Here is a 24,217-nt window from a genome sequence, read left to right as displayed (position 1 = left end):
ATTTTTACAACAGCATGTAACTTTTTCTTTTTTTTTTTTTAGTGCATTTAGTGCAGATCCTAGATAATCAGTCACTCATGTCATGTGAACTGCAGCAAAGAAATTCTTAAGCTGTCTCTCTTAAACATTAAGTTGTATAATATTGTTACATAAATGTGTCTTGCTAAAAATTAGAGTTGGATTTTGTTAATACTGGGACATCAGCCATGCAACAGTAAAGCAACTGAAGGAAGGAATTCTAATTTTTTTTCAATAGAATTAGGTTGGATTTAAACTTAATTCCTTTCCTTTTGATTCAAGGGATCTGTCAGGTTTAGCAAAGACTTCTTTTTATACAGAAGTTGAGAATTTCAGTCCTACCTCATATAAAATTATTCTTTGTTCTAAAAAAAGGAAAGGACAGGGTTCAACTCTCTAGGTGTAGAGCTGGTAGTAATTTTGTTTTGTACTTTCAGCAACTTGAACTCCTGGGGGTCAGGAAAATTAAGTTGTTGACGCTTCTGTTAAGAACATGTGGAGTACCACTTTAATAAGGATTAAATTTATTTATTAGGTAATATTCTGTTATTAAAGAGTTGATTTAAGACCATTTTTATTTCCCCTTTTTTACTCTCAAATTCTATTTTTTTCAAGTTCCACTGTGCTGTAATAGATTTGGCTTTCCTGTGGTGGATTGGCATGTGCTCTGAACTCCTGAGGATTTCCTTGCACCTGGAAATAGTATTTTAGCAGTCTTAGACTACTTAGCACACTTGGGTTTCTAAGTATTGTTTTTAATGAGTGCTTAGAGAATGGAAAATGCTATCATTTTTGTCTGAAGATATATATATATATATATATATATATATATATATATATAGCACATAAATGTGTTGGGACTGTCGGTACCTGCTGTTTCTTGAGCATCATGTTGAGCCACCTAATGGCAAAGATTAAAGAAGCTTCTACAAAAAATGCCCCTTTCACCTTTAGTATATTCATGGGGGTTTTTTGACTTTTCTTTAGGTAACTTAGAAGATACACAGGGACACAATCAGCAAATCACACCATCAAAAAGTGATTGTTTTAGTTTCTTCACTGTAGGAAAGGCATTGCTTTTGAAATGCCATCCCAACACTTCTAAAATATTAATTCTTTGACTTTTTTCTTTGCAGTTCCTTTTGCATGTATAAAGTTGTAACAATTTCATGGAGGATTTTCTGCTTCAATCTTTTTAATCTCCTGACCATTTGGTATTGTGTGTTTTGCTGATATCACATTCAGGCCTTAAAGGATTAGGGTGATATTGATTTTCTAAGTAATGCTTCCAGAGTTGTCACTTGCGCTTTAGTAATCATGTTTTAATTTTTGTGCTTTTTCCACTAGTGCTCTTCCCCATAGCAACTGTGCATAAAAGTTAACACCTGCCCTTTAAAATAAAGATATCACATCTCTCTATGTGAGACTAACCCTCCTGAATTGTGCAAAATGGAAATCCCAAGAGAGGCAGTGGTAGGTCAAATGGCTCTGTTCCTGGAGGCCAGAGCAAAGGGAGCTATCACACTCTGGCTCCAGCTTGGCACTTACATGTGTCAGGCTGAGCAGCTGTGTTCTGGCCCTGAATGTTGAGACAAACATGTTGGAACTGACTTTTTATGAAGGCAGCCATGGTAGATGGCTTGCTCAAACTGGAAAACATTACTGAAAATTAATGCTTTTTCATCATGTGGGTTTTACCCTTATCTGCCGTACTGATTGTATCTGTACTGCCAAATTAACAGTGTTGAAGAGCATTTCCTGATGCTAAAACCTAATTGTTCTTACTATAAAGCTGTCATGATGGATCCTGGCAGGGTGTTGGCTCCAGCCAGCTAGCTGTCTGCTTGCTGATTCCCAGGCAAGGTTTGGGAATCGCCTGGGAAGGTCCATGGGCTTTTCTGCATGTGCAGATTAAGTGCTGTCACCATTTTGGAGGGTAGAAGTTTAGTAACAGAGGAGAAAGTTGTTCCATATCAGTTAGTCTCTGTTTCCTCCCTAACTGGAAAGCACAGACCTGGTCCTCCCTAACTGGACAGAAAAATCAAAATGTGTTTTTCAACAGGAAAAATAACTGAGGTGTTAAAATGGATTTCATTCAGGGAAACTTAGGTGGTGGCCTGGCAAAGAGGAAGAATTTTCTTGTTATTGCTTAGCAGTATCTTGGTCCCTGATTCTTGAGAAAACTGAGTCTCACTTTTTGAATCTCACTTCTGTGCATGTTTTATCTATGCTAATCCTGCTTGAAGTCTGATCTTTTTTTAATCAGAATTATGATCCTGATTAATCCACAAGGAGACGTGGTTAATTTAGTTTCTGGTGTTGGGAACAAATGATGGTAATACTGCTTTTTGACTTAGCACACTTCCTTAAATAAAGAGTGATTAATCTTAGCTCTTAGAATATGTCTGAGTTTCAAGTTGGCTAAATTCATTAAATTCTTAATACTTACAATGCATAAGCACTAAAGTAGTAAATTAAACATCACAGAAAGTGATCACTGGGATAATAATAACATTAATAAAAATTACAATTTTTTTTTCTGTGAGTAAATTCCTTCTGGCCTGTTTTCTTCCCTGGCACTTGGGGGCAGAACTTCATCCAACAGAAGGAAGCCCCACAGAAACTGGGAATCATTGACTCTAGCATATGAGTAATTTTGGGATCTCCTTGGAGAATTTGAATGTTGAAAGAGTTTATAAGACAAGAAAACAATTTTTAAGCAAGACTAGTTTAAAAAGTTATGTGATAAATGTCCCTTGGACTGTGGTTACTGGGGAAAGGTTGGCTTAGAGAATCTCACATTAACTTCACCTTTAATTACAGCTCTGAAGTTCACCTTCTAATTTGTTCAGTCAGCCCCTTCTGTGTAATGTCCCCATTTTTAGGTATGGTTAAAGCATCACTGATCCATTTTACTGCTAATGCAGCAAGGAGGCAATCACAGCCTCAGTGCAGAACTGGCAGTGAGCAAAGGTGAAAGAGCAGTCAGAGGAGAAAGCTCTTGCTGAGGTCAGTGCTGTGAAGTTAGAAAAGATAAAGGGTGGAAAGCATGACAAAGACTAGCAAAGACAGCTCAGGTGAGCTGTCCATCTGAGGTGGGTTCAAAAGGCAGACTGAGAAAGCGTGGTGATAGACTGATCTGCCTTTGTATAGGCAGCAAACCAAAAGAAAAAGAGAATCTGGGGGCACATTCTTTGCTTCACAGAGATAAACAGAAAATAAAGGCTTTGACACTTAGTGCATGCTCCTCCTTCCCTCACTGCCTAAAACCCCTGCAAAGAATAGTTCTAGTATGTGTGGCTGGGGAAAGAAACTGCAAAATTATTTCCAAGAAAGAAATATGCAAGGTTTCTAGCTAGCATCGTCCTCATTACATTAGTTAATTCCAGTGTAAAATTTATTGGTTTCAAGTCTTATGCGTCTCTTGATAGTGGAGTGTCTCTTTCTTGATTGACCTTGTTTTCTCTCGCTGTTATTCACTTCAGAAGTGTCAGAAACACAGCCTTAATTATGTTGCTTTGTAATCTAACCCAGCATTCTATCCTGCAAACAAGCAAAAGGTATTCCACAGCATGTCTGGGCTCAGTTTCGAAATCCTGTTTTTATGCTCTAATTTTGTGTCCTTGTATCACATGACTGTGTTCAAATATATTGATTGTACTAAGGAATGGAATTGAAAATGGATCAGGCTGTGACTTTTGTTTGTACTTTCCAGCTTTAATGTAATTATTCCAATGGAATTTAAGCTTTCAGCATGCAGGTGCTCTCTGAATGGTGACCAGACTTTCCTTGAATGAATCTTGCACATTGTCATACAATGCAAGATATTACAAGGGAGAGAAGGACATGAACCTGTTAATGCTCAGGCCTGAGAAAATGCTTTTTTGTTGGACCATACCACCAGTGGAATTCTTTGTTGGCTTAGCAGCAGGCAGAGCTCTTGGCACAGTTTCTGGAGACACCATTATTGAAGTTGGTATTCTTATTCTTTCCTGCCACATCCTCTAATTGGCTGCTCTTTCAGGCTGATGAGACCTTTTAGAGATATCATCAGTTTCCTGTAGGCTCAGCTGTGATTCTTTCTATCAGCAAGGCATTTGATGCTGTGCTTCTAGCAGCATGCCTGTGTATCCAGAATAGAGCTTAATATATTTTTAAAATATTTTTTACATTAGAGCAGAGGTCTAAAGAGTAAACTTTTTACTCTACAAGATATTTTTTTCTTAGCTGTTTGGGGTGGCAGGAAAATGTTTCTAAAAATTCATAAATGGGGACATAGGAATGAAAGAAAAATATTCTAAACTTCTTATTTTTCCTGATGCTATCCTTATATATCTAAGGACACTAACTTATGTCCCTGTATATTCCTACCTTATAGGTGACCACAACTGAGCCCTTAAGTTAATAGAAGAATGTCAGTAGTACATGCAGGAAGAAGTGTAAACAAAGCAGATGTTCTCCTTTGATTCTCTAATAAGACAAAATGTAGGAATTTAAAATTGAAAAAAAATAAAAGTAGTCAAGATTATATCTCTACCTGTGAAAAAGTTAAATTAATGAAAATAGATATTACACTTATTTCAGCAAACAGATATATCATAAATCATACTTTCATGTACTGATTAAATACTTGGTCCAAGCATAAATAGTAACTTCCTCATGTTAGCAGGTGGGCACATTTTCTGCTGTCTTGCCTGTAGCCTAGAGGTGGAAAGATGTAGCTTTTTATTTGTTTTGAATCCGATCTGTTATTTTTGTTAAAAGTTCTTCCAGCCGAACACGTCCATTTGCCTGGGTTAATTCCTCACTAATGCTTGTTTCTCTTACTGAGCTGTCTTGCTGTATCACAATAGTGTGATTTTTATCACCCCTTCTCAGAGAAGCAGAAAGATGAAGATAAGTATTCTGTCCAGAGGTCCAGCATTCGATTGTCGTACCAGAACTAAGAATGTACATAAATATCTTTTTAGCCCTCTCTTCTTGAATTTAGTCTTAAAAGTTCAAATGTCCTATTTTCATTGCTTTTTCTAAACAACATGACAGACTGAATCCTATGGAAATCACCATGAACAGTGTCTCAAGGAAGTTTAGCCATTTACATTAATAAAAGCAAGAACAAATAATCTCCATGTCTTTTATAGGCAAATTAATATTCCAGTGACATCAGTTAAGAAAGCTGTTGAGGTTTTGTTGGGTTTTTTTTCTCCTTTGTGTAATTTATTAATTTTCAGTAGACCACCAAAGAGCTTTTTTGTGCTGGGTTGCATTGTAAGCATATTCCAGGCACAAAAGAGCCAGCTGATCACAGGATCCATGGAAGTCTTGTGGCTCAGAGCAGCAGCTTGTCTTGATATGATCAATAGTCTGTACATAAGTGACTATTCATTAAAAGCTAACATGCTACAGCAAGCTGGATTTTCATAAGATATATGCTTCTTAGATGCTCTTAGCTCCTGCAAAGATAATGGATTTTCCAAATCTTCTACAAAAGGGTTTGATTGAGTTCCAGTTTTGAACAACTACATTGTTTGGGTTACTTAGTGTGTTCAGAGTCTAGGTAACAGGATGTATGCACTGGGTTTGGGGGTTTTTTTGTGGTAGGTTGGGTTTTTTTTTAATTAACTTTTGTGCCACTGTAGTGAAAGGATTCTGTAAGAGTCTAGAGCATTTCCTGTGTGATGGTAGCACTGACTTAGACTGCAAACATACAGTGTTGCATAAGAGAACAATCTAGTTCCACTCTGGGTCCCAAAGCTTTCAAGATGCCAGTGCGGAGAGATCCAGAGTATCATCAGTGGTTTCATGTGGACTGCAGTCTGAGCCTGCATCTACAAAATTAATGAAAATTCAGATCCTGATAGGAAAAAAGTTGGTCCTGTGTAGGGCTTCTTGATTTGTCTTGATTAGCTCTTCTGAAGCATGTTGTTTGAAGCTGTGTATAAGTGGTATTATGTGACAGATTAATGTTTACCTTTAGACTTCTTTGGTGGGTAACTTCCTTCCTTTTGTTGGTCCAGGTGCTAGAATTGTTATTCCATTCACCTCTATCATAAGAGATCTGTATTGATCAATAAAGGTGAAAGTTCTGATAGTTTCACCTCTCTTTTTATTGTCTTTTTTCAGTAAAATATTACAGAGATTTAGCATGGTTTATGTAACAGAAGTTTCTTCACATGCATCTGACTTCAGTATTTAGGCATTTTAAGCTGGCAAAAAATCTTTTCTTCCATGAAGAAACTGTCTGCTCAAATAACTGTTGGTAATTCATAATAAGTGTATTGAGATTAGATAAAATCTGTGTGTGGCCAGGGTACATTTTAATACATGAAGAGAGATAAGGATATTAGGTATCTCTGAAGAAAGAGAGTTGAAAAGGCTTTCCATTTACCTTGGTTATTCGAAATGTATTAAAGACTTCACTACATAAAACAAGTTAATACTTTTATTTCTCAATTTTCTCACAGCTGCAAGAGAATCCGTCTGGCTAGAAAGAGAAGAGAGAGCACGGCAACATTATGAGAAGCACCTAGAGGAACGCAGGAAGAAGCTAGAAGAGCAGAGACTAAAGGAAGAGAGAAGGCGAGCTGCCGTAGAGGAAAAGCGAAGGCAGAAACTAGAAGAAGAGAAGGTAAGAACGAATGTCATGAAACAGCTTTTCAACTTCTCTTGCCCTAAGATACAGTACTATCAGCATTTTCTCTAAGAGCTGATGTTGACAATGCAACATGAGCCATGGTCAGTATGACATAGTGTGTGGAAGGATTTTAAGCCTTACTTCCACAGGTACTGCTTCTGTTGTGAATCAAATGCAGTAAGTTGAGCCTGCCTGGATTACTGTGTATGCCACTGTGCAAACTCATGCAAATTTGGGTCAGGTTTGTCTGGTTATCCGTTAATTCTTAGCCATTCAGTTTAAGGGTAGTTAAATATAAGTTGCCCTAAGAAAACCTTTTCAGAAATGAGTGTGCAGTGAAATATGCTCTTGGCTGATTTGCCTCCCAGTTAAACTGGGAAGTATGAGCAGTGTGATCCTATCAAAGCCACCTCATCCTTGTGGGTGTTGGGTTTCCTATCTGTCCCACTCTTCTGGTATTTAGTACACGGGAAGTAGCACTAGGGTGTGTTTGTGTAGTGGCAGGGCCACTTAAACAGATCTTACCTTTTCAAAATTTCTTTTTATGTTCTAACTTATTTATGGCTTACTTGCTGCTTAATTTTGTTTTAGTCTGTGTGTCTTAAGTAGGCAGCACATAAGCTTAAAGACCTAAGATGCCTACTTGGTATTGTCCATGTGGTGGAGGGTAGCAGGGATTGATAAGAAAATAAAGTTAAGAACCCAGTAGTATCCAAATGTGTTATCCTGTTGTACTCAAGGAACGACATGAAGCTGTTGTACGTCGCACAATTGAAAGAAGCCAGAAGCCAAAACAAAGGCAGAACAGGTGGTCCTGGGGAGGAGCACTGCACAACCGCATTAATAACACAGGTAAAGAGGGAGGCTTGCTTTGCTTGCCAGTTTCCCTTCCCCACCAGTCAACTGGAATTTACATTTCTTCTTCTGAAAGGAAGGATGTTTCAGTGTATGTTAGCTTGAATTCTTTTCTCTTGGTCCTGTTATTGCTAACAGTGACCTGTTTGTGACATTCTTGTGTAGCAAAAAGGTAACAAGGAGAAAGAAATCTGAACAAAAGTTACAGCTTGTTTTGGGAGTTGACTTATTCTGTAACTACCTTGCTACAGCTTCTCTCCTGCTGCTTTGCTGTTGTTCGTGTGTGTATGTATATGTGGGTGTGCTTGTGCTGTGTCAATCTTGTGATATGAGCTACTGTGGCAAATGCTAGCTTTGTGCCTCTGAAAGTAGGTCTGGTAGAAATGACCAAATACGGAGATTAAAGTAGACACAAGGAAGTTAAATTGTTCTTTATAATAAGAGATCTGTGCTGTGTACTGAAATTTGGGGAAATAGAAGTCCCTTTTCTTCCCCTAAAGATTGGCAAATTAAGTGAATTTTAGCTATATGCTCTTCCGCCCAAATATCTTCTCTAACTTAATCTGCCAATGATTAATGTGTATATGCCCTGTTCAATATGAATCAAGTCTCCCAAAAGAGAACTTTTCCTTTACTTCTTTTAACAGGAAGTGATGCTTCAAGTTCTTTTCTTCCTATGCTAATTTCTATGTGTCTAACCTCTCATCACGGGAGGAAAAACAAAGTTGAGAAAAGAATGCTCTGAAATCTTTGTCATATATAATTTCAATAAACATTTATTTTTCATAAAAGGTTACTTTTTTGCTTAACTTTGTATAACTTATTTGATTTTTATTTTATTTTCTGTGAAAAATCATTGTCTTGCATTCTGTCCCTAGGTTATTATTTTGAATCATCATTCACCTTTCTCGATTTAGCAGGCCTGGAGCACCACTTCAAATCTCTGGGTGGTGCTAGAAAACCTGGTACATAATGCTGTGGTTTGTTATTCCTTCACCTGTAGCTAGTTCTCAGGAAGTGAGATCATCAGTAACTAAACCACCCTCATGTAGTTGCAATGCATGCTTAACACCATGCTGATAGATTAGAAAGAACTGTTAGTACCAGATTTTTCATTATTATTTATTTTTCTGGTGGAGAGTTACTGCTGGCTGACTCTAAAGATTTGGCACAATTCACTGAAATGAAGCATAATGTTCTATCTGCTGGAATTCAAGGAGAGCAAATTTGAATATTTTGTTATTTTCTAAAACCCTTTTGGCACGTAGGATGTACAATTTTGCACATGAACACAGACACATAACCAGCTGCGTTGGCTGTTTTGTTGCTCATGGGTATTTTAATTCCTTTTTTTGTTTGTTTCTTTTTTGGTTTTTTTTGGATAAAGAAAGCAGCAATTTTCAAGGCAACGGATTGCATTTGGCCTATTCTACATTTATAGGATTCATACTGCCAACACTTGTATGCAAATCCTTATGCTGAATGTCATTCATTTAAATAAGGTTCATTGACACGAGAAATGTTGTCATGCCTAACAACAGAGGTGATTTTCAATATTGTCATTTGTCATCTTCAGAAAGTCAGTTTATGCAGTACATCCTTTCTGCCAAATGTAGAAGCTTTATGACTGTACTGATACACTGTGTAGTTTCTCAGTGGCAGATTATACATGAGATCAAGATCCCCCTCCCGTTCCCACAAATATTCCTGTTCTCAGGAAGCCTGAACATAGTGTGTCCAGTAGTGACTTGCACAGGGCATTCTCCAGTTTACCCCATAGATCAATTTGGGATCATCTTGACAGCCTACAGAGGTCTTTTTCTTAGTTATAACATTTAGCTTTCTCCTTTTTATAACCCATTTCTGAGTTTTATTCCCCTACCAGTATCCAGTCTGCCAGTTCTATACCCTCACCAAGTCATTCTAACGTTAAAGTTAGCAAATAATCACATGGGGTAGGGAGAATCTTTCTTCAGCCCAACAAGTTATAGTGGATCCTATATAGTTCATAGATATGTGGAGAATTAAGGTATTTTTCATAGACTCTATTTCTATGAATTCTTTTGTACACAGTGAATATAATTTAATCTATTGGGACAGAACAGGTAAATACAATCTTAATACACTAGTCATAAATAAACAGTGGCAAATAATATTTCGGCAGCAGCATCCTTAATGCTGTCATTGTCCTGAGTTTGTATCTGCTTTGCAAACAGTGTGGGGGCACATTTTTGGAGACACAGACTATGAATCAGCAGAGCAGTTAGGCATATGCTCAAGCCTCATTGCATTTCAGCATGGTTGAGTGCTTTGCTGAGTCGTGCTGAGGCGCAGTACATGCTAAAACGTAAGCAAAAGCAGAATTGATTCTCACAGCATCTTTTGGATCTCAGATTTGCAGATGAAAGTTTGTAACGGGGAATGTGTAGTTGAAGCACAGAGCTTGGAATTCTTTTTGTTTGGAGTGTTTTTGGAGCGAGAGAAGAGAAGGGACACAGCAAACTTTCCGTGGCAGATGTAGGCACAAAGAGTGTGCAGTCTCTATTCTTGAAGTAACCATCACCCCCTCAGCAGGACGCAGATGCTGACTGCAACAGTTGAGCAAATGATGGAATACCGCTCTTAAAATGTAGAGAAACTGAAATCAAATTATAAATTTTTCGTGTTATGTATGCCAAGTAGGTTCATTACAAGTACTTTCCACAGAGGCTGATTTTTTTGAATCTGCTAAGGTGTGTGCTAGGCAGGATTTTCAGGACTCTGAAAATAATTCTGGTAGGTGGTTTAGAACTTACACATAACTGTGGGATTTTTAACTAAATCTTTTAATTTCTTTTGTGCTCACTCTTACTTCCTTTGTGCACTAATGTTCTCTTAATCTTTCAGCATGCCATTGCCACAGTATTGACCATTGGCCTAGTAACAGTGCCCTGTCATCTTTTATTCAGATGGCAGGGTGGTGTTTTAGTGAATAACTTGGTGTTTCCAAGCATCTTGGTCCTTCCATGAATCTTTCTATTCTAAGTTGTGAGCAGAGATTTTCTGACAATATTGAAAGTCTTTAGATTGCAACCCATTGAGTGATAATGAACAGAATATTTTACACATTTAAAGCTTAAATTGTGTTGTGCCCAGTCTTTGAGTCACCTGTACAACGTCTACTGAGAAATCCATTCTATTTTGGAAGTTCTTGTGGTAGAGCAGGAGTGACCTAGTCCTGTTTTCCTCCTCCCAGTAGTGAGCTAGGAACTTGCACTGTTGCATGTGGGCTGTCAATTAGCATTATCTCCATTTGTTTTAGATCGAGACAGGCGGTCTGTTTCAACAATGAACCTTTCGAAACATGTTGATCCAGTCATAAACAAGCGGCTCTCCTCCTCATCTGCAACATTACTAAATTCTCCAGACAGAGGTACAGTTTTGAAGAAAAAAGCATTAAAGAGCAGCAAGAAAGAATGTTCTATACTGATGTATTACTTTGCACATAAAACAAGCTTCTGAAGTCATTTTCTGTACTTCATCTAAGTGGTGGTGGAAAGACTTCAAATGTGACAAGTAAATGGTTGAACATTTTTTCCTGTGAGAACAAATAATTCTTGTTTTTAAAACAAGAGAAGTTACCTAAACAATCCTACTTTAGCAAATGATAAAAGCAGTGCTTCTGTCAGGTTTTTAGTAAATGAGGTACAACTATTGAAATACATCACTCCATAGTGCATGCAATCATGTGTGACCTTTTATTTGCATTAGACCATTTTGTCATTATTTTGTTTTCCTTTCTTTTTCGGTAATAGCTCTTGAATGTTTAAGAACGTGTTGCATGAAGCTTTCAAGCAGTTATTTTATTACATTTTCTGATTTTATTACCATTTTCGTTATTTTTGTGGAAGAGGTATGGATGTTTTTCATATTGTCTGTTTATTGACATTTTATGTCCAGTTATTTCTCAAAGATTGCTTCATTTCAGTGTACATTTTTGGTGTTTACAAGTCTGAAAAAAGACAAACCATCAAGCTTTTAAAAATTAACATAGCTAAATTGCTGCTGCTGTTCTGAGGACTTATGAGATTGAAGCATTGAGCTTAAAAGTTTTATAAAAGAATGTCTCTTGTGTAACTTGTGCAAAGAGCTTTGCAGTAAAGTACTTGGTAGGGATTTTTTTGTCCTCTACTGAGTTCTGTCCCATTTCAATCCATAAAATCATTTTTTAATTTTTTTAATGGACTTTTTAGTTGCGTTGTCTGATTGATGTCATTATTTTTGTGTCTTAACCAAGTTCCAAGTTTGTGTGAACATGTGTATCTGGTTGATTTGATGTGCCATGTTCATCTTAGTGGGCAAACCTAGTTGTACAGTCTGGTAACTTGTGAAAAATACAGTATTACCTTAGGAAATAATTTATTCCTAAGCACTGGTCATTTCTTGCTCTAAATGTCGAAATCCAATCAGTTTTAACTTTATTAGCTTTTCAGGTGTGCAATTTTTTTCAAATGGTTGCTGTTCTTTGCCAAATGCTTTTTTTGAGGAAGGATCTTGGTGAAGTGGGCAGGTGAACAGCAGCAGGCATTAAGTATGGAGCATAATCTCTTATGGACTGTAAGACAGTGTTTTAGCTTCCGCCACCCATTTCAAGTTCAGGAGAACGTAAACAGAATACGAGGCAGTCTAATAGTAGGGGAAAAAAAGGAATATGGAAGAGATGACCATTTGTCAAAATGTTGAGGCATTTTTGCTTGGCATTTTTACTAAAACAGCACAGAGCCCTTTAGGAGTCTCTTGTGACTTTTTCAGGTTCCAAGACAGAAAGTAAATCCAAATGCTATAAGTGCTTTTTCTCATGCAAAGTCAGATACCTAAATCTAGTTGAGCCATGTTTCTGGAGAAGTGCCACTAGTCTCTCCAGTGGCCTCAATGCAGGTGCTTAAAAGGAAGGCTGTGACTGCCTGCTCCCCATTTCACCTTCCAGAGGGCACCCAATCACACACACTCTGTGATACAGACTCCTACCTGCAAAACAGTGAGCTGCAGATAAGGATGATGAGCTTACCTATTAAGTGGCTTATAGCTGTCAACAAGAACTTGTCATCTGTTGTGCAGCACCTTTTTATAATTTGAAGGACAATTTCTTTTTTGCTTTGCTGCAGCAAAAGACAAAAATTTTCATTAGCTAATTGGCTAAAAGACTGGTTTATGGCATTTCAAGCATTCTGTTGCTGTATAGCTCTTTATCACAGTTGTACAATCGGGCAGCTAGAACATGCTTCTCATGCTTTTATGTTACTGTAATTAATGAATAGTTAAAACTGTAACAGAACATGAACTCATATTCAACTGCAGAAAATTGCTGTTGACCAATAGATTTTGGCAGTTCTGCTCTTTAAGGAGAGCTTAGCAAAGCGATACTACTTTTCATGAGGTATGAGTTACATACTTGAAGTTTTGCAAAACTTGCACCCTAGTTGTTTTCCTCCCCCTCTGCAGGGATTTTTCTTCAAGCAGATGATTGTCTCAATCACTGCATCACCATTTTCTGCAACCATTATAGAAGACATTCAGGGGCTCCAGTATTGTTTCCTGTAGAAAGGGAAGTTTCCCCCTATGTACTGCTCACCATATTGTGTATGTGTATAAGCAAACACCACGTTTATCAATGAGAGTCTCCTTCGTGGTGCTCATCAGAAGGCCTGTTAAATCCCTGCCTCCCATCTGTTCCTACAGCTAATCAAATGCTGCTGTTTGCTTACTTGCAAATTATTCTGCTGCTGCTAAGACAACTTTCCAGTATTCAGGTTGTATATCCTGAAGACAAATACAGGGGATTGTAACCAATTTACTTTTGCCAGCACCCTGCAACTTTGTGTCTTTTTAAGTTACAAGTTAGGTTGTAAAGATCTTTAATCTGTTAAAAATAACCTGCTTGTGGCTGGGGCTAAGGGTACTTCCTTGTACTAGCAAGCCTATCGCAAATGTGCTTCCTGTGTGAAAATGGAGCAAAAAAAGCTGAGAGACTTGGGCTTGTTCAGGCTGGAGAAGAGAAGGCTCCAGGGAGACTTTACAGCAAAAGGGTCTTCCAAGAGAGCTGGGGAAGGACTTCTTACAAGGACATATTGTAATAGGGCCAAGAGGTAATTGCTTCAAAATGAAAGGTTTAGATTGGATATTATGAAGAAAATCTTCACTCTGAGGCTGGTGAGATAGGTTGGAGGAGGCAGGTGGAACACGTTGCCCATGGAAATTGTGGATGCCCAGGGTCTAGCTAGATAGGCCTTTGAGCAACCTGGTCTAATGGAAGATGTCCCTGCCCATGAGAAGAAGGTTGGAACTTGATGATCCTTCAGATCCCTTCTAACCCATCCCTTCTAACCCAAACCATTTTATAATTCTATGAAATAGCCCTTAGAGTGATAGCTTAACACATCATGAGAACAAAAAATACTGTTTCCCCTTGTCTGTCAGATGGTTTGAAAAACTAAATCTTGAAAACATCACCCTGAGGCATTAAAAACAAAAAAAGCAAGAAAAGAAATCCCTGACCTCATTGTATTAAAGTTGATCGTATTATTTTGGGAGGTTCTTTGTTTGGTATTCAGTTCTGCTCCATTGTGGTTTGGACATCAAACTGAAGCTGTTCAACGCATTTAATATTAATACTCTTGTAATTGGAACCCAGTGGAGGAAAGTTTGTCTGTTCTAGGTGAATGGTGGTGCTAATCTGTTAAAATATGTATTGAATGTGTGAAGTGTGATGCTTTCAGGTAGCTGTGCATTTGGAAAATTCATTATGTGATGGCCCTGGCCCACAAAGCCAAGGTGCATCTGAACAAACTTTGATCTACACCCATAGTAGAGAATCAGGGTGACTTCACTCCAAGGTCCTGGCTAAAACTATTTTGACATCTCTGAAGCAGGCCTATTGCTTCTATGGAGAAGAAAGTTTTTGGTTTTAGTTCACAATTGTGCATATCAACTAGCTCACTCCCAAACACTGCCTCAGTGCTTCAGTTGGATGCTGTGGCCACACGGGATTGCTTCCAATAGAGGATGTGGATACAATCTTCCCTGAGTTAGGGCCAATGATAATTAAACCATACTCATCTTTAGGGCAAGGAATATGAGATATGTGAGACATGGCAGGTGAGACATTGGTGTTCTAAATCATCAGTCTCTTAGCTGTATCCTCTTGAGATTATTTCATCTCTGGGAGTTTATATAAGCCTTTTAGTGACATAAGGCTCGCAGCTGCCCCACACGGCAGTATTTACATGGTGACATTCACTTATCCTGTAAAGGTAAATGCCCAGAAATGGATAGTGTATATAGTACTGGTTTACTGGCCTAAAATAGCAAGGATTGCTTTCTGAAGTTGTGTGATCTTTATGTTAAACTACAGTAGAAGAGTTCTCCAAACTCATCCAGAATCATACCTATGAGCCTCACCTACTGAAGCCTGAGACCACAAAAAAGAATGTTATCTTGCAACAGTAGCTTTGAACAGTGCTCATACTGAGCATGGGGCTTGGAGAGGAGAGCAAGCAAAGACTTTGCCATTACTGCATCCAGTTTAATGGTAGCTCTGTGATTTCTTCATTGTTAAACTGCAAGCTTAATGATAATGTGTGTGCTGTAATGGAGGTCTCTGTAGGGTATTTTATGTGTCTGTGTGATCTCTACCATTGCAGAATGGAACCATTAATCACAAAAAGCTCCAGCAATAGTACATTCTGTAAAAGGACAGTTAGGAAAAGAGCCTGCTGTGTTTGAGAGTCCTATATTTCTGTAGTAATGCCCCTTATTGCATTTCTGGAATTTAAGGGAGCAATTTGAGAAGTGCAAAACAGCACTGAGGGCAGATTAAGCAATTATGTTTTCATAGGAGGAGATTGAGATCAGCCTTTCTTTACATGGGGCTCTTAGATTAAAGACAGATTCAGAGTTTATGTCTATTAAAAGTGATGGATTTCTTCTTTTAAAAATGCAAATGAATGTCAAGTTTGTTACAGCCAGTCACTTCAATGAGTGTTATAGAGATTGAGCCTCATAAATTCAAGCTGCAGTTTTGTAGCTGCAAACACTAAACTAAGGTGAATTACTGCTGAGGTGTAAAAAGACCTGCTTTTGCTTGCAATATCAAGATTGCTGCTATGGTGTAAGCTTACTGTAAGGAACTACTTTGGGAAGTAGTTGAATGTTTTGGCTTGTGATATTCATTATGAAACAATTTCTTGCATTGGAATATCAAAGAAATATCAATTCAATACAGAAAGTAACTTAGAGGATTCTTCTGGTTAACACTTTGCCATGATAAATGTTTAATTAGTATTAAAAAAAAAGTAAAGAAACTTTATAACATAAAAGGATTATATTGACAAGCTATGTTTGCGTTAGACAACACTGGGAAAGCAAAGTAGCAGTGTGATTGCAGCCAGGTCAGCATGTATTGCATTTTCAAAACAAAGCAACTATGTGAAGAGTGTTCTACATGGAAACTGATTGTTAGTAGGATCTGTGGACAGAGAATTAATGACCAAATATAATTACTGTTTTCGGTGGCTTCACCTATTACTGAAACAACTGCAGCTGCTGAGCTTGGTATCTGCAGTTGAGGCACACTGTCCTTTTGCAGTGCTTTGAATAAAACCTCACTGACACAATTCTCTGTATAGCAGTAAGCAGCCTTCTTTGGTTTTTTTTAGGGAGGCTGGAAAACTTTGGAAGGTGTTTAAGTGTACCTGGAAGACTCTATATCTTTAGTGTAGGAAGCCTTTGGGACACAAATGTCTCTGTTGAAGTCTGTATTTAGGAGGGGAAACTGTTCCTCTAGTAGGGAAATTATCCTGTTATTCCTAACATGGAACGTGGCAGATGTGCAGAATATCCATACTCATTTGGTAACAATTTGCCATAATGCCACAGGCAGTAACATAAATTAAATGTTCAGATGTACATATTTCTATAGGAATTCTTCTACTAAAAAGGAGTAATAATAAAATACAAAACACTGAACTACTGTGGACAGTTTCAAGATTTCCATGGTATGCAGTAGTGAGGAGAGTACTAACGCTGTGCAGCATGTGGTTATCTGTGAAGTGTTTGGTCTAACATCTTGCTTGTCTGGTGCACGTCAGCTCGCCGTCTTCAGCTCAGCCCATGGGAGAGCAGCATCGTTAGCAGGCTCCTGACGCCCACACACTCATTCCTGGCTCGGAGTAAAAGCACAGCTGCATTGTCTGGAGATGCAGGTAATCCTGTAACAGCAGAGGCTTCATGTCTCAGACACTTATTTTTCCAGATTCCCTGCCGGATGCTGTAAAGTCACTGATCTAATTATGGGTGTATGGTAGCATCCCAGAATGAACTTGAAAATCTGTGGTTAGTGTGCATAACAGCATGAAAGCTTCCCTGTACAGTTGTTTGCTATGCCTCTTTCTCTTTCTCCTACTAACTGTTTCTTACTTGTGCCTCTTCATCAATGCAATAGATTAATAAAAACATAACATACAAAACATGCAGGCAACAACATCATGCTGGCCGTGGCTGTTTAAGGAAATGCACACCTTATTGGAAAGAGCTGATTTAGCACATCCACTGCTAAAGCTGTGAGCTGCTTGCTGCAAAGGAGTTTCAGTCCCTACCAGAGCACTTCCCACATGGAGAAAGTGAGGTTTTTATAAAGATAGGCCCTGGCTACTGTGCATTTAATACCTGTGAAGTTAAGTGTGCAGGTTCAGTGGGGTTATAATAATTGTAAAGTTGTCTGCCAACCCCAGAACAGCTCCCTGATGATACTCACTGAGGGAAAATTAATGTGCTGAAATGTGATGATATTGCTAGGTGGTAATTGAAGGCCCAGGCAAAACTGTATTCCAAATACAACCAGGGCATACTTGCTTATCATGTATTTTAGGTAGGTGACAGCTACCTCTTCTTTTATCATAGGATGTTTTATAATAGAATGTTCTGTAATCATCCACTAGGAACTTTACCATTACACCCTCAGCACGTGCAGCAATATATTATTATAAGTTGAGACAAGTCTTTCTTGTCTAATGGGGACAGGATTTCTATTCTAATTAAAGAACATAGAAGGTAAGAAGGAACAGAGATCTGCTAAGATTACTTTTAAAGAAGCTTTCACTTAAGAACTCTTATAACTAATTAGGCTGTGGTACGTTTCCACAGGGGTGATGATGTAGGAGCAAGAATGTGGATGATATTCTACAAATAGTAAAACTAAGAAGCACAGCATTCTTTTTTACTCCTCAAAAACAATCACTCATAAAATTAATATTTAATGTCACCTACCAAGAAGGATATTGGAAACTCAGCTCTTCATTAGGGAATAGTTGAGAAGGCCTCATGTAAGTGTTACCTTCTTGGAACAAGCATGAAGCTTTTTGTGACTGCTCTTGTTTATACTTGTTTATACTGCACAACTAAACTGAGTGGAATATTGAGAAAGGCTACAAAAAGCAGGAAAGGCCTATTTGTCAGCTCAGTCTAAGTCACATCCCTGAAATGCCTTCCCTATGCTAACTGGATCTATACCACCAGAAGAAAGATCCATCTGCTCATTGTTTTCCAGGTGTTATTCTCTAGAAGCAGTAACTTCAGCCCCTTCATACAGGATGCTTCCTGGAGATTAATGATCAAGTGATGCCAATGGCTCACAGCTGTGCTCTGAACACTCCACTCATCCCAGCCTGCCATTATTCCCTAGAAAATTACCCTGCCCTTTGGCTGTAAAAATAAATTGCAATGTAAAAATTCCAAACTGAGTTAAATGTGTACTCATGTCCTTGAATTTTAAGGAAATATTAGGGATATCCAGTATAAGAATACCTCTGGATCTGTTTTTAAATAAATCCTTCGAAACCAAAATGTTTTGTAAATAGCTTTCAAAAAGCTCCTCTGAGCAGATGTAATCCTGTTAGTACATGAATCATTGGAAGTGCTGCCTAAAGCATTGTCTGGCAACTTCACAAAGGAAAATGAACTGTTTCTCTTTTAATACTTGTGTTGTCTTCCTTGGTGGTAACTTCAGATAATCAGCATGCAGAAGGGGAATTGAATCACAGGGCAGGAGCCACATAAATGATAAGGTGTGTAAAGCATTATGCCACTGCCTCCTGTCTGGTTTAGGTGCCCTCAACCAAAATAAAACCACAAGCAAAAATCCTATTTTCTTGTTTCTTGCTTGTTTTTAAGTTAGTCATAACTCCTCATTAAACATAAATCCCTATGAACTATAGGGCAAGCATTAGTGCCATTGCTGTAACACTTACATGAGACTCTTTATTCATAATGTTAATCTCTTGGTACAGGAGAATTTGCAGCATTAGTACTGTTAAGTCTATGATCTCTTCCTGTAGCAGCAGCTGTACTTTTGTAAGACTAGAAGAATTAACTGTATGTGGAACTGTATTCTTTCAACTGTGCTCAGGGAGGGATATATAGGCAAGAAATATTGGTTTGGTTTCATTTGGTTTGGCTTTTCATTAAGGAAATAGAGGATGTAAATTTCTTTGACATGGAGGGAAAAAAAAGGAATAGGAAAGATACTATATAGAGCCCCTATTTTATCCTCAAGTGACATGCTGGATAGTAACTGTGCTAAGACTCAATTAAATGACCAGAATAGACAAACAGGAGATGAAAAATAAAACTTGGCAGTAATAACGTAGTTTCCCCCAATCTTCTCCTTCAGTTAAATCAAGAGAAAGTCAAGAACACTTTGCTGCAAGAAGTTTCCCATGATATGTTTTGCAGTTAAAGTTCTCTTTGAAGATAAAATCAGAGCATTGTATATCTGATACCTGCTACTGTCAGGTCTTTTGGTAACAGTCTTTTTGCTTGTGCAGACCAACACAACCTGCCATCCTGGTTACTCAAAAACTAATTTCCAAGCTAATTTGTTGTTGTCAGCCCGTTTTTTTTAATGCATAAAATAGTTTGCTCTTGAGAATGTATTTGAGTAAGTTGTTATTCTAGAAATATCAAAAATATAATGGGCTAAAATATTCCTAAAAACAAGAATTTAAAAAAAATAATTTGCTGCAAATTGTAGACAGCAATTTCATTGATTTCCTAGTTGAAACTGGTTTGTATTGTTAATGGGTTTTGATTTTTGTGTGTATGTCTCCTTTAATTTTTCTTCACTTCCAATGCAGTTCGTAGGCATTCTGATTTCATTTAATTGCTTTCTGTTCTGAATGTAATTGAAACTCATTTCAATGTGTCTACTAAGCTAATCTGTCAGAGCAGCCATTGTTTCTACTGCTTTTTCAGAACCACCAGTTGTACAAAACCTTAATGGGAAAATACTATCTATTACCCAGTGTCATGGCATATTTCTTAATTTTTTAGAAAGAAACTATTAGTTTACAAATGGAAAAGTGCATGAGCACCTATTGAACTTGCATCCTTACTGTATGTGTGGCCAAGCTAACATGTCAAATGATGGTTCTGATTTGATACTTAGCCTTTTCTCTGTGTATTAATACCTTCTTTCTTTTCTGTCTTTCTCGGTCGTTTCTGTTCCTGCTGGCTTTCCTCTGTCAATTCTCCAATGCTACTCTGTAATTAAAACTAATAAATGACAAAACCAACCAACACCGTAGTTATCCCCGTTTGTCCCCGTTCAGCATCTTGCAGCCCCCTCAGCCCTCTGTCCTACAAGGCCCTGACCTGCAGGAATTCAGGAGAAAGAGCAAAACTCTATGCTTCCACCGATGCCGTTGGACGTCGGAGAACAACGCACCTTTCAGGGGTAAGCTTGGCAGCCAGCGTGCCCTTGGTGTCCCGTGCCACGGCCACCTGACTGCAGTGCTTGTTGGGCCTGGAATAGCTGCAGGGATACTTCCTTCCCTCTGCACTGTCCCCTCCTCTCCGGTTTGTGTTGTAGTTGGCTGGATTTTAACTGAAACATGCTACGTTATGTGGCGGCACAGCCTGATTATGCACCAAAGAATCCATGTGGAAAAGCACTGATGTTTTCCAAACACCTGTGTTTGCAGAGTAGGTGCCTTAGCTTCTCACAAGGCACAGAGGCAGTCACAGTGCTCTGTTCTCAAGTGGATTCTTTGCTGCCTTTTAAGGCCCAAGATGGTGTTGCCATTTTTCCCTCAGTGGGAAACTTGTTTATCCCAGCAGGCTGTTTCCACAAAGGTTCCAGAATTTGATGTCTTTTGAGGCCTCTAGCAAATTCAGCTGAGCCCCTAGAATAAAGAGGGGAGGAAAAGCATGCACTCACATGTCTCTGTCACAAGTGCATAGAGTACTCTCACTTCATCTGTTCTTTCTTAGGTACCAGAACCTAAGAAAGGCTAGTAAATGTTTCCTCACTGAAAGAAGTTGGTTTAGGAGCATGGTTTATAAGCAAGGCTTTCCACAGGTCACTGTTCATTCTGAATTATTTAATAGCAGTACTAGGGCTGATCTAAACTTTTAGGAAAATCGAAACAGTAGAACAAACTCCTGTTGACTGTGGTCCAAGCCAATAGGATGCAATCAGACACAGTTCAGATTCATTTGCTGAACCTGAGCAGTTTATTTTTCTTGTACTCCACAACCTGAGTTAGAGTGTGAGAAGAGTTGAAGTAATCTCTGCAAAACATTGTGTAATAGGTGCTTGCATTTTTGTTTGGCCTGATGGGCAGAAGGTCAAGAGGCAATGCTGCTATTGCCATCCTTGTGGGAAGCAGTGTTAGTTAAAGTGCCACAAGTCATAGCCTCTACTTAATCTTTCAGGGAGAGAGTAGTATACTGAAGTTTAAGCTAAGGCATAGCCTTAGTATGTATCTTTAGAGAAATTTCCTAGCACGTGCATAGAGCATGGCCTGTTGGTTCTTCCTCTTAAGTCTTTCTGATTGCAAGAGGTTTGGGGTTTGGCTTTTGTTTTCCTAAATCAGAAAGAAGAAAGGTTGTTACTTTTTGGTGGAGGAGGTGATATGAAACTCTTGTTCATATAAAATGAGTGAGTTAAGAGCTGTTTCCAGTAGCCTATACGATGTGGAGAATCTTTTACGCTTCTGCAAACTTCTGTATTAATTCAGTTTTTTACTTTATTGATATGAGGAAAAATTTTCTTATGCTCTGCTTTCAATACTAATAAAGTAGATACAATAGAGAGTTACTGTTAGCAAGCCAAAACTCTTGTTCATTGTAGTGCATTTGTTCTGGTTGTGTTTACTTTGACAACTCAGCACATCATGTGCTCATGAAGTTGTTTTCAGTCATTCTTTTCCAGCTGTTAACCTGACTTTCAGTTCAGGGGACAAGCATTGCACAGCTTTCAGCTGCTGAGGCTCTTAAGCCTCATGATGCACCTGCTACAGGGTGCAGGGTGTTTAAGCCCCAGCCAAGGTGGTGAGCAGCAGCCCCTACATCATGCTGGCTGAGTGGCAGCTCTCCAGCATTCCTAGTCTTCAGACTCCTGGGGTCTGAGCTCCTTATTCCAAAACCATGAAGTTTTTCATCCATACTTATATATGGGGAGTATATAGATACTTAAATTCTGATATATTGCCTTAAAGCAGTTGTTCTGTTGTAGCTCTGGTTTGTGTTACTAGAAATGTTTCTCAATTTAGGATTTTATTTTTTAAAAATAAAGAAGGAAAAAGGAAAGTGCTATCATGTATAAGAACCAATGGCAAAAAGTAAGTGCTGTAAAATCATCCAAGGAAAGAAAGACTAGGATAGCTGGTGTACCATATTTGGAAGCTTTGAGGACATCTGTGGTGTTCACTTGTAAGCATGAATCCAAAATATTGTGCTATATAGAAAGACTGTGACCAAGTATGAGCCAAGGGGAGGGGGAGTTTGTTTTGTGTTTTCTTTGAAAGAAATTCTGTGGTTTTGGGAAGCAGTGGAAGGTACTCTGTGGCAGTCAGCAAAGATCAAACTATAAAAGGTAATTGTTTTGCCTGTGTAAAAATAAGCCTCTGCAAATTAGCCCATTACATCTTAGGACAGGAGAGAATGGTTAGGAAGGATTCTTGTTGTCAAATGCACATCTGCTGACAAAGATGGTGTCAGGTTACCGGAGCTATATTAAGGAACTTGTTAAACAAGCTATAGAAACCACTGACTCAGCACTGCTTTTTCTCAGCCCCCCAACTCCTTGTCCTTAACTAAGCTTGCTTTGCTTTCTTTAGCTGTGTGAACTCTGGCTTGACTTTGTCTTTTTGTTTGCTGAGCTATAGACTGACAAAAGAGAAAAGGACCATTTGTCATCCAGCTTCTCAGCCAACTTTAAAGGAGGTCATTTTACTTCCAGCCTCAAAGCTAGATCATCAGCTCCCTCTTCAGTTTGGTGAGTCAAGTACATGCTTAGCTGGACATGAGCTAGAGGCAGCTCTGATTGTTCTATTAATCAAATGTGAAACAGGGCAAATGTATTTGATGATGTAGATGTTTTCTCTCTGCAAAGAAAGGGAAAGACAGTTCTGCTTTTAAGATATCTTGCTACTGTTCTGGAGAAGGGGAAGGGGCAGGAAAATTCTTGGTTCCTTCCTTCCTGGTTGGGCTCAGTGCTCACACATCTGGAGAGTTGGAGAGAGGCATTTTGCATGAAACCAAATCGGTTGTGCCAGCAGTCCTGCTTGATAGAGAAACAGAGAAGTGGTTTTATTCTTAGCTGCTATGGTTGTAGAAGTGATATATAAGTGGAAACCAGCATTGTCACTCTTTGATTACACAGGCATGCGTCAAAGTCTTTGCCTTTTTTGCCTGGCACACCCAAGCAGATAACTTCCCCACCTGGTTCCTCCAAAGTTTCCTCTGCTCAGACACGTCCTCCCTCTCCTGGCAACATCCGGCCAGTCAAAAAAGAGATCAAACCAGAGGGTGAGAAGAAAAGACCAGAAAAGGAGGCTGAAAAGGCCAATGAGGTGAGGACAGAAGAAAGTAAAGGAACTTCAGCAGGTGCTGGAGAACCCCCAAGTCAGGAGCAGCTCACTGTCCAAGCACAGCTAACTGAAGGTAAGGAGACATCCTACTTTAGGATAAGGAATGTTTTATATTTTTCCTTCCCATTCTCTGAAATTATGTAGCTTTCAGTATTTTTCTGTCAAAGGTTAGTCTGAATTCTTCACAACACTCCTATTGATGTATGTTCATGATGAGGAAATTGTAGGCAGGTTGAAGCCCTCATTCTTCTAAGTCAAAACAACATGCCAAGTTGCCTCACAGAGTGTAGCTTCACAAGCTTTTTCTCTGCCCTTTTGGACAGGAATTTTGTCCCCCATATCAGAACATAGCTTCTTTACAAGCTGTTGAAGTAGAATAATAATGGTCTGAAGATGGTACAGGAAGCAACCACATAAGGTGTGTGAGCAGTGAGAATGTCCTGCTCTGCTAGACAGAGTGCACTTGTGCTGGTAACACTGCTGGCTTGTGTATAATATTGAAAGAGAACCATATCACAGGAGAGATTAGCAGAATATAGTGAAATGCAAAGAAGCAAGGAGAAGAGTAAAAAGGAATAGGGAGAATTTTTAAGGGAAAATGAGATATTAAAAATAGTTAACCAGTGAACAAGAAACCCACACAAAACCCTACCAACCTTTAAAAGCAGCAGTGCAGAAAAGGATGTACACAAAAAAAAAAGACTGTAAAGTGTAGAAAAGGCAAAAGGCAAATCTGAAAATGAAAAAAATAGGTTTCTTCTAGCAGACAATTTAGTTCATTCTAAATATGCATAAATGGTCTCTT

At 38.6% G+C, this 24,217-nt stretch overlaps 1 protein-coding gene across 4 annotated transcripts in view; it reads left to right on the top strand.

The window, feature by feature from the left end:
* MAP7 (microtubule associated protein 7) overlaps positions 1-24,217 on the top strand; it is a 109,691-nt gene that overhangs the window by 68,083 nt on the left and 17,391 nt on the right. For 3 of the 4 annotated variants that reach the window (XM_059468868.1, XM_059468866.1, XM_059468865.1), the window contains exons 4-10: positions 6,483-6,646; positions 7,393-7,504; positions 10,809-10,919; positions 16,633-16,746; positions 20,125-20,273; positions 22,708-22,817; positions 23,205-23,485. In XM_059468868.1, the coding sequence (XP_059324851.1) occupies positions 6,483-6,646; positions 7,393-7,504; positions 10,809-10,919; positions 16,633-16,746; positions 20,125-20,273; positions 22,708-22,817; positions 23,205-23,485 (1,041 nt within the window). The remainder of the gene's footprint in view (positions 1-6,482; positions 6,647-7,392; positions 7,505-10,808; positions 10,920-16,632; positions 16,747-20,124; positions 20,274-22,707; positions 22,818-23,204; positions 23,486-24,217) is intronic. The other variant, XM_059468867.1, reaches the window with a different exon arrangement.

This window comes from Ammospiza nelsoni, chromosome 3 (assembly GCF_027579445.1).
Source record: "Ammospiza nelsoni isolate bAmmNel1 chromosome 3, bAmmNel1.pri, whole genome shotgun sequence".
In the NCBI taxonomy this organism is placed as follows: Eukaryota; Metazoa; Chordata; class Aves; order Passeriformes; family Passerellidae; genus Ammospiza; species Ammospiza nelsoni.
Note: the sequence above shows the minus strand (reverse complement) of the source record. Positions and strands in the feature narration are given on the sequence as shown.